The sequence below is a fragment of the Vitis vinifera genome, chromosome 7 (assembly GCF_030704535.1).
Source record: "Vitis vinifera cultivar Pinot Noir 40024 chromosome 7, ASM3070453v1".
NCBI classification, from domain to species: domain Eukaryota; kingdom Viridiplantae; phylum Streptophyta; class Magnoliopsida; order Vitales; family Vitaceae; genus Vitis; species Vitis vinifera.
The window spans coordinates 1,841,078-1,851,415 of NC_081811.1; the positions used below are offsets into that span (position 1 = coordinate 1,841,078).

Below are 10,338 nucleotides of genomic sequence, written 5' to 3' on the forward strand. Positions count from 1 at the left end.
CACAACTGTGAATGGCCCAAGTTCTGCATCAATGGTCCCTTGGGAAATAACAACACAAGGTGGGTCATTATGAATCTAATACAGCACCCTCTTTAATTCTTCTGGCATCCATCAAATTGGAGCTTCACTGCCATTACTCATGGCTGTACTGGCATAATTCAATGGAAAAAAGAAAAAGAAAAAGAAAAAAAGAAAAAAAGGAGGGTTTGCTGAGCTTAAAAAGGGAGAGCCCATAAAGAGAAAAAGCAAAAGAACCCGAGGATTATCTTTCAGCCATTGCTTTTCAGGCAAGGAAATCAAATGCAGAGAAGATGGAGAAGATTCAAACATGGCAAGCCCGTTAGTAAGCGCTTACAATTGCTCCATTTCCACCCCATAATTACATGTATTACACAAAAGGATTAATAGCAGAATTCCACCCATCCACCACCTACATCATTGATAATGGAATTCCACCATTGCAGAGCGGCTTAATTGCTCTTGGAGCATATTGAATGATATATATCATAAGATAAAAAGGAAAATTTTAGGTTATTGACTTGGTACCTGTTGATCTTTGTGCAATGATTCCTAAAGAAATGAGAGAAAAACAAAAGAAACACATAGATTTAACGTGGTTCGACGGATTGCCTACGTCCACGGGAACAGGAAAAAAGATTTTCATTATATATCAAATTAGGATTACATAAAAGAGTATTTATACTAACACTCGGTAAATTTGCCCATTTTTCTCTATAAATGTCTTTCCCTCGATATGAGCCACATACTACAATAGTACCCATCGAATATGTAGTCCAGACAGTTAAAAAAATATATGATAAGAGCTAGACTATTTGATGAAGGCATAAATAATAGATCAATGTATGAGTAAATAAGATTAGGTATAACCGTATAAATAATCACACAAGAACCATGTTTATAGCAATACTCACAAATAGAAAAAGGAGACACTAGCAGCACAGTTGGATGGTTTCCAAATGCAAATTCACAAAAGGAAGTCCATACTCCATAGCAAGAAACAATACCAGGTTTATAATTCAAATTCTCGATTATAATTGAAGGGTCTTGTGAGCTTCCACACAAGAACCACAATTTATTTTAATTATATTGCACATCAAAAGATGAAACTTGCTCTAAATTTAAACCAGAACACAACCTTCCATGACTGTAATGGCTTTTCCTCGCAACAGCACCCTCTGGTTTTGTTCATCTAAATGAATATCCACTATTCCACCTCTAGGAGATGCCTGAACAAAGTAAACATTATAGTATAATCAATATGATGAAGACCATAATGACGATAATGATAACAATGATGATGATCGGGGGAAGATTACCACGTATGCAAGTAAATCACATTTCCCCAACTTTTGGCTCCAATAGGGTGCTAAGCTACAATGTACACCCCCACCAACAGGATCCTGAAGGATAAAAGATATTGAGCACAAAGGAATATATGGCTGTATGGAGAAATTGTAATGAAAAGGAATGGACCAATGCTGGGGGGAGTTATTTCCAGCTGAAAACACTCTCATGTGTTCTAATTTAGCATGCCCAATCTGGTCTGCATGCTTTGAAGAAGCATACATATAAATTTTCAAAACAAGCTCGATGTTCGATGCAAGAAGTTGTCTGATGCTGCAAAGAAAAACATTATAATGGCTTGAGACGAAGTGACAACATATTACCTCCTTGATCCCCAATTTGGGATAGAAGCTGCGACTGAAGAAGTCAAATTCAGATTCTGGAGGAGCAAGTCCTGTTATAATTAACCCCATCGCAGGAAGTTTTTGTATATCATCAAACTGTGGTTCTATATCCACAACGGTCTTCCCAGACGATAGCACGACCTGAACCAACACAACACAACTAGCTGTGAAGAAGTTGTCTTTCTCTACCACATGACTTATGTGGACAAAAAATGAAGAAAGGCTAAAGGATTCAAGAAAATACAAAGAGGTCATCTCCCTCAGTCTTCTTTATATCAATCACTGAAGCACCATTCAAGGCTTTGGATATTGATGCAACCTCAGCAGAGTTATATTCGACCATTGGGACAATCGGGAAATCTAATTCGATAGAGAAGTGTTCTTGTGCTTCTCCATTCTCATACTTCAAGGCATCTGATTTGTTGCCTTGCATGACTTTTCTGGCAGTTAAAACTCCAGACAGTGTGATAAACTCGATTAAATTCCCGTTCACCAACCTGGAAGTGAAGAGAAAGTGTGCTGCTGCTAAGGTAGCATGGCCACAGAGAGTCACCTGCAAACAAGCGTAGCATAGACTTAACACAAGAGAGACATACCTAGCTGTCAATTGAAACACAGACACAAGCACTAATTGGTCAAATATGTATTAGATTTATAACAACCTACTCTCAACCATATAGATATGTCCTCCTTGGGCCAAAAGGGTTCTCACGATATTAAAACACGTCTAGTTTACATGATTAAGAGGAACCCATAAATATTCAAGTACTTTTCTCCTTCCCCTATCTAATGTGATATGTTAAATAAACCCTCGCACTAGGTCAGGATCAACTTTGATATTATTTGTAATGATTTATTCCTAATTGTGTAGATATTGCCTGTTTTGCACTAAAGAGACTCTCATATATATATATATATATATATATAGTGACAGGATCTTTTTCGGCTATCCGAGATATCATATATTTAGTATAGTTTACATATCAAAACCTGCAAACCCAGTCAATGAAGGTTGTAATCAAACACCACAATAAGGGATTAGGCTTGATTATTATGTTTATGTTCAGTTTGGGAAATGGGGAAGAAGATTGAAATAGAGCACAAGAATGTTCTTTTCCTTCATATCTATATTCAAATTTGGTATTTGTGATTCTCAGAATTTCTCAATTGGGGCATACTTTTTCTTGAAACTAGTACAACCCAATTGAAGCAAGCATTGGATTAAGTCATCCAATAATTCCTGAAATTAAACTTCAAAGTAATAAACAAAAGCAAGAAACGGATTTGGTAGCTGAGAAAATGGGACGAAAAAATAAAATAAAAATCAAACTTATCTTATCAGTGCTTTTTCTTTCAGAGGACTAATTCCCACCTTTTCTCAACAACCAAACATAGCATATGATAAAAATTGTAGAAATGAACTCACCTCGGTAGTGGGAGTGAACCATCTGAGCCGAAACCTAGGAGTTAAAATTGTAGTGGACGAGTCAAGAGCCTCTGGCTCAGTGATCCGATTCAAGTAACAACTTTCAGAGAAATTGAACTCCATAGCCAGGGCCTGCAACCAATCCTCATCTCTCTCTTCCTCCAACAAGCAAACTGCAGCTGGGTTTCCCTTGAACGCTGAATCAGTGAATGCATCTACCTGTCTCACAATTCTCAACCATATTCAAATATATAGGATGTACCCACATCTACATATAGAAAAAGAGGGAGATGCGACACTTACCACTGTGAATTTGACTGGTTTTTTCGCCATGAAAGATGGATGAAGTTCAGCTGGAATGGTGTTTTCTGTTATCTCTGTATGGGAAGGTGGGGATGAGAAACTCAAGTCTTAAAAGGCGGCTTCTCTTCCGACAACTCTTTTGAGCTGTTTTGCGGTTGGTGGATTATGGAAATAAAAATTTATTAATTATAAGTTTTTTTTAGATTCCCTTTTTCACAACAGAGGAAGATAAGATCCAACTGTTTTAGAAAAGGGTTTTTAAGAATAATATATTATTATATTTGATATTTAAATGTATTTAATATGTTTAATAAATAAAATTAAATAATTATATTATATGATTAAATCATATTAACTCATTTAATAATCCTTAAAATTAAATTCAAAGTAATAAATAAAAGAAATAATAAATTTACTTAAAAAAAAGAAAAAAAATTAAGGATATATTTGTTAACTATTTTCGAAATTCTATTTTTTAAAATAAAAATTTAGGAAAACATATTTGATAACTAAAAATTATTTTTTGTTTTTATTTTTAAGAACAGAAAATATGATACTTTCAGATAACATTTTTCAATTGTTTTATATTATTTTTACCTATTTTCTAAAAAGTAATTATTTAATAAAGTAAAATGATTAAAAATAGGTTAAAAACATTTAAATTTTTAAATGAACTTTTATTCTATAAAATATTAAATAATAATTTTAAAAAATTACTTTAAAAAAATATTTTTTAGAACTGTTTTCTAATATAGTTATCAAACAAATCTTAAGTATAATTTACTTTTTAATTTTGATGTATGTATCTTACATTTTAATTTTCAATGTTCAAAATTTAATATTTTGTCCTTAATTGTTAAAAAAATCCATGATCAATTTATTAAGTAAATAAATAAGGTTAAAATACAAAAAAAAAAAAAAAATGATTAAATTTGAAGCCCACACGCTTTACAGTTGCATACGAAAATCTATAAAATAAAATAAAATAAAAGTGAAACTCCACAGCCCTGGCCTGCAACCATTCCTGATCTCTCTTCCTCTAACAAGCAGGCTGCAGCTGGGTTTCCCTTGAACGCTATCTCTGTGAATGCATTTAGCTCACTGAATTTGACTGGTTTTTTCGCCATTGAAGTGGGGTTGTGGTTGAGTTCACTGGTTATGGTTTCTCTTTGTCTCAGCCTCTGAGAAAGGTGGAGATGAGACCATCAAAATATAAGCTGGTTTTGGTTGGTGAAATAAAAGAAGTAATTGATACTTTTTGTACAATACTACCATCAAATGACATGACAATTATACTTTTCATACCATAATTAGAATCTTCGAATACTAAGGTTAGGTTCAAACATTTTCCTTTAAAGCCTTTGTATCCACGTGCCAAGTCACGTGTCACTTCCCTCAGTATTGCCTAGATAGCTGCCACATCATCCGAAGCCTTCCATTCGGACCACACAGGCATGCGGCAAATGACACCAGACTCCCTAAGCGGGCAACATCTTCCGGCCAGCCTTCAAGCCCCCTTGCTACGTGTAATCATTTCCATCTGACATGGAGGTGACTGTTGAGATCTTCCCCAATCCTTACATCCATGTCAATGGATTATCACACACTGTCTCATACCTCCAGCAAGTTAAAGTAACGGACAACCGCATCATGACACAACTTTTGACAACACCTACCAACCGCCTAAAATTGTAATGATTGTCTTGCCACCTGTAAGGCAGTCATCATTACGAAAAATGTCAAAGTGCCTATTTAGCACTATAGTGGTTTTCTCCTAAACACTATAAAAAGCCCTCCTGAAGCATGATCCAGATACGCGCATTTAAGCTAACCTATTCATTCTCTCCTTGAAAGGGTCTGATCTACCTAACTTAAGTTTCGGAGGGGGGTGTCTGGACCACCTGTCCGGACATCCTTTGTGCAAGGAAGAAGCTTGCCTAATTCCCCGTTGCTAGGTAGAAGCTCTAAGAGGCACAACGTAAAGAGTATCTGACCTCAGTTGACCTCACATCTGTTGATACCTCGCACTCCTGGGATTCCACGTAGCTGCCAAATGGATGGAGACGCGATCTCAACACACAAAGGTTCTTGATTCAGTCGTTATACCTGCAAAAAGGCATCCGGACAGGGTGTCCGGACGCACCCTCCGATGGTATTGTTAGTCATGGTCAGAGAGGGAGATATAAATCAGTTGGCCTTTTACTAGGTATCTGGAGATTACCTTCCTCTTCGTGTGAAGGTATATATATAGTGCCAGGAGTACTGTTCCTCTCATTAATGGTGAGGAGATATTTTATGTTTTGTCATGATGACATTCGGAGGCAGCATGGTCATCGCCACCCTACTGGTGGCTGTCAGAAACCGTGGTAGGTGATGCTGCTGTCAAAGATCGTGGGAAGTGATCATGTAGAATGACCGTGGGAAGTGACTTGTTGTCACCTCAACCCGTCCTTTCACTCTGCAGGTGATGGGACGTGGGTCATGGCTGGTTGTCGTGATAGCGTGTAAGACTTGCTATACTTTAGTCAATGATCCGGACCATTGTATCCGGACGGCATATGTTTGATCATCCGGATGCATTGTGTAAATCGTCCGGATGATATGCTTATAAGTGCCGTTTGATCTTCCTTGAGGCAGTCCGGATATAAAATGTGCGCCATGTGCGCTTTACAGGAAGGTCCGGACGAGGGTGACCCAGGTGACAATGTGTGCCATGTGTCACTGTAGGATGCGTGCCACGTGTTCTCGGAGGGAGGGGTCCCTATAATGCCCCCCTTTTTAACTTGCCTATTTTGCCCGAGCAAAAAATGGGCGGGTTAAAAAACAATTGGTTTTTGAAACCGAAGTCGACTTTTTGTCTGGTTGGGCCACGTGGCGAGTTGGGGTGCGAGAGCCAAAAAAAGGCATTTATGATGAGCCGCCGACTCTGGGTATTCCCAGGCAGCATGTCGTTTCAATGATGGCGTTTGTTGGACGTTTGGCTTTCCGATGGGCTGTCCCCCTATAAATATCATACTGTGTCCACTGTTGCTTTTTTCTACTGCGTTTTTTCTGAGATTGCTTTCTTCTTCAACCTTGTGTGTACCTTCGCTTCTTCTGAGTGAAACCCTAGAATTTCCTGACGGTGATTTGTTGTGTTTTGACGGTGCCTGCCTTACGGTTTGCAATCCTTGCTTTTCTCTTACATTCGGTACGTATTGTTTATGCCTTGTTCTTTCCTTTTCTGTGCTTTGGTGTTGTTGGTTTGTTTGGGCGAGTGTTGTTTGTAACAGGGTGTTTTGAGGGTTTCAGTTGCCCCCCTGTGGTTTTTGTGGGTTAGGGGTTTGTTGTTGGGGTAGAGTCCAAGATTTTGGAATGGATATGCTGTTGGTGCGAGGTTTTCTGAGTGTTTGTTATCGTTTAGGGTTTGTGGGGTTGGTTGGCTGTGTTTGACTGTTGCATTTCTTGCATGTAGGTGTCGGTTCAACCTCGGGCTGAAAAATGTCTTCAACGAAGAAAGCTACTTCATCTGCCCGCGCCAGCGACGCTCATGAGAAACCTACAGACAAACTGAACATAAAGGAGTTCCGGGATCGATTCTGCATTCCAAATGGCGTGATTGTGGAATTTTTGAATGGGGAGGACGTGGTGTCTACTGAGAAAGCAGAACAAGATATTGTCGTCTTCTCCAAGGATCAATTCAACGCGGGGCTCCGGTTCCCCCTGCCGGCGTTGTTGACGGAATTCCTCCATTTCACCAAGATTCCACCCGTCTTCATTCATCCCAATATTATCCGGGTGCTGATGGGATGCAGCATCATCAACATGCAGTACAACCTCGACCTCACGCTGCTGGAGGTGTTTTTCGTCTATTCGCTGAAGAAGGCGAAAACTGACATCTTCAGCCTGTCCGCTCACCTGCCCTCCCTTCAATTGGTGACGGAACTGCCAGACTCGACGAAGGGAGGGGCGAAGGGACGGGTGATGGTCCGGGGTGCGTGGGCGGGGTCGAGGCATCCGGCGAGGCCCTTCTCTCCAAACTACTCCTTAGCGATTCCGGGTAAGTTTGCTTTACGACTTTTGTCCGGATTTTTACCTTGTTGTTTTCTTGTTGATCTCTCCGGATGGTATTCTCAACCTTTGCTGCTGTTAATGTAGGTCCGGAAAAAATGGGCCACCTCGTGGATTGGGTGGAAAAGGCGTCTTTTGCCTGTCTCAGCAAGTTATTTGAGATAGATGCCAAGGAGAGGCAGTGAAGACGCTGCTGACTGCGCGGAACCTAATGGCGGTCGTCCGGGAGCCCCAAGAGTATGTCGTCAACATTCTCCCCAGGAAGATGCCAAAGGAGGTAGTACCTGGGGAGCATTACACTGTGAAGGATCTCCCGATTTACCAGGCGTTAAAAGAGGCTGATGCTGAAAAACGCCGAGCACTTCTGGACAATCGGGAGAAGAAGAAAAACGAAGGAACCCTTCGGAAGGCTCCCGGACAGAAACGCGACGCAGACTCTCCTCCAAAGAAAACTCCAGCGAAAAAGAGGAAGCTGGTGTAGAATGGGAAGGGAGTGAAAGAGCCCACTCCTCCCAAGGAATTTGCTCCTCCGCCCATTACTCACGAGGCGGAGGTAATGATAGAGGAGCCAGTGAACCCTGCTCCTCATTCCATCTCAAGCGGATCCGGACACGTCGCGGGGCTGAACCACTCAAGCACCTCCTTGGCAGCGGTTGCCCGTCTGGCGAATTTGGTTGAGGAAGCTGCGTCCGTCAATCATCCGGACTCCCGTAATCCAGATGCCGATGCAACTGAGGCTGTTTGTGCGACCCCGATGGAGGAAGCAGGGGCAGAAAGTCAGAGTCAGCCCCCTGACGATCCGGACCGTCTGGCTCTTGTTCTGGTGAAGGGGCCCCCTTTAAAGAGGCCACGCTCGGTGCGCAATCTGAGGTCCGGACTCATGGGGCGGCTTCAAGATCGTCAGCAAGAGATTGAAGTTAGTTGCACATCCGCCCACCACGCTCATCCGGAGGGGAGTGAAGTCGAGATGGCAACTGAGTTTTCAGCCGTCCCGGTGATGGTCCCGGATGAGGTTGCACCCGGGGAGACCCATCCGGCCGTAAATGTTGAGGCCCCTCATCCGGAACGAAAGTCACCTTCTGCTGCTTCATCCGGGGGGGGGAACCTGTTAATGACGCAAGCTCCTCCGCTAGCTCTTTTAGCTATGCGGAGTTGGAAGATAAGCTGAAACAAATTCCACCCGGCTCGCCTGACATCCTGCCCTCAGCCCAGATGTTCGAGTCGGTGGAAATGGTAAACTGTTTTTTTGTGCTTTTTGATTCTTTTGCCATTTTGATGTGTTGTTGTGGTATGATTTATAACTTTGCTTTGCTTGTTTGTGTGTTAGCTGGTGAGTGGTCTCCGCGGCATGGCTCAACAACACGATCTCTTTGCTGATCTGCTGCGGACCACTGATTATATGAGGATCTTCGCCTCTCGGCATAAAGAAAGTGAAAACCAGTTGCGTCTGAGACTGGAAGAGGCTGAAGCCAGCTTATCCACCGCTCGAGCGGATAATGAAGCCCTTCGGGCAGATTTGGCTGATGCAAAGAGCCGGGAGGAATCAACGGAGGTCCGCCTGCATGAGGCAGAGGATGAGATGGCCCGGCTGAGGGGGGAGGTGAGGCACCTCCGGACAGAAGTTTCTATCGAAAAGAAACAGAGGGAAGACTTGCAGCTGCGCTTAGTTTGCACAAAAAGAGGAGTTAGAACTGGAGTTTGCTGCAGAGAGGGAGGAACTTGAAGTAGAATACCAAAAACAAGTGGATGATACGTTCATCTTTGGGTATCGGTGCTGCATGAAGAAGAACGGTATCAAGCGGGACGTGCCTTCAATTCCTCCGGGTGAAGAAAAGAAGCTTCATGACAAGCCTGCTCCCTGATAGCTTCCTTTTTTGCAATTTCTTCTGTAATCTTCTTTCTGTATTTTTGTGGTCCGGAGACCTCTTTGTTCATACATTTATCCACATCAATAAAAATACTTCTTTTTCATTTGCACTTGTCTCTGCTTTTTCATTGATAGTACTGCTTTAAATTAGACACATTTCAAGGTCTAAGTAATGGAGTTCCGTCTAACTTTTGTAAATGATAAGCTCCATTGTCACTTACCTTAGACACTATATAGGGTCCTTCCCAGTTGGCCTGGAACTTCCCTGCGCCTACCTCAGCAGTGTTTTCAAAAACTTTTCTAAGGACTAGCGTACCATTTTTGAAGCTTCTTGGCCTCACTTTGCGATTGTAATGTGCTGATGCCCTTTGTTGATAATCTGCCATCCGGATGGCCGCGCTTTCCCTCACTTCATCCGTCCAATCCAAATTTCTTCCTAATTCCATGTTTGCATCACTCTGTTCTGCTGCGTCAGTCCGGATAGTAGGAAGACCTATTTCAGTAGGAATGACTGCATCCATTCCATATGCGAGAGCGAAAGGAGTATTTTCTGTTGGCCGTCCGGGTGTAGTTCGGTAGGCCCATAAGACGCCGGGTAGCTCCTCGACCCATTTTCCTTTGGCTTGTTCAAGCCTTTTCTTTAAGGCAGTGATTAGGGTTTTGTTTGTAGCTTCTGCTTGCCCATTACTTTGAGGATATCGCGGTGTGAAGTATGAATTCCGGATGTTCAGCTCCACACAGAAATTTCTGAAAGCAATGCTGTCAAATTGCGGACCATTGTCAGCTATGATGGCTTGGGGAATCCCAAAACGGCAAATAATGTTTTTCCATACGAACTTGGTGACATCTTTGTCTTTGATGCTAGCATATGCTTCAGTTTCTACCCACTTACTAAAGTAATCAGTGGCAACAAAGAGGAATTTCTTTTGGGCAGGCGCAACTGGGAGAGGTCCCACTATGTCCATGCCCCATTGTGCGAAGGG

General features: G+C 41.9%; 1 protein-coding gene across 1 annotated transcript; it reads right to left on the reverse strand.

Moving 5' to 3' along the window:
• Positions 1 to 852: 852 nt before the first annotated feature.
• Positions 853 to 3,663, reverse strand: LOC100261351 (uncharacterized). Its single transcript, XM_002277027.5, has 6 exons — positions 3,439 to 3,663; positions 3,136 to 3,354; positions 1,954 to 2,262; positions 1,689 to 1,850; positions 1,338 to 1,421; positions 853 to 1,247 (listed from the first exon to the last, which is right to left on the reverse strand). The coding sequence occupies exons 1-6, from the start codon at positions 3,466 to 3,468 to the stop codon at positions 1,140 to 1,142; spliced, it is 912 nt and encodes a 303-aa protein (XP_002277063.1). The 5' UTR covers positions 3,469 to 3,663; the 3' UTR covers positions 853 to 1,139.
• Between the last annotated feature and the right edge of the window lie 6,675 nt (positions 3,664 to 10,338).

Excerpts from the sequence above, each read along its gene's own strand:
- LOC100261351 (XM_002277027.5), bottom strand. The coding sequence starts at position 3,468 with ATGGCGAAAAAACCAGTCAAATTCACAGTG. Across the intron at positions 3,355-3,438 it reads AACCAGTCAAATTCACAGTG|GTAGATGCATTCACTGATTC; the intron begins GTAAGTGTCGCA and ends ATTGTGAGACAG. Across the intron at positions 2,263-3,135 it reads GGTTCACTCCCACTACCGAG|GTGACTCTCTGTGGCCATGC; the intron begins GTGAGTTCATTT and ends GCTTGTTTGCAG.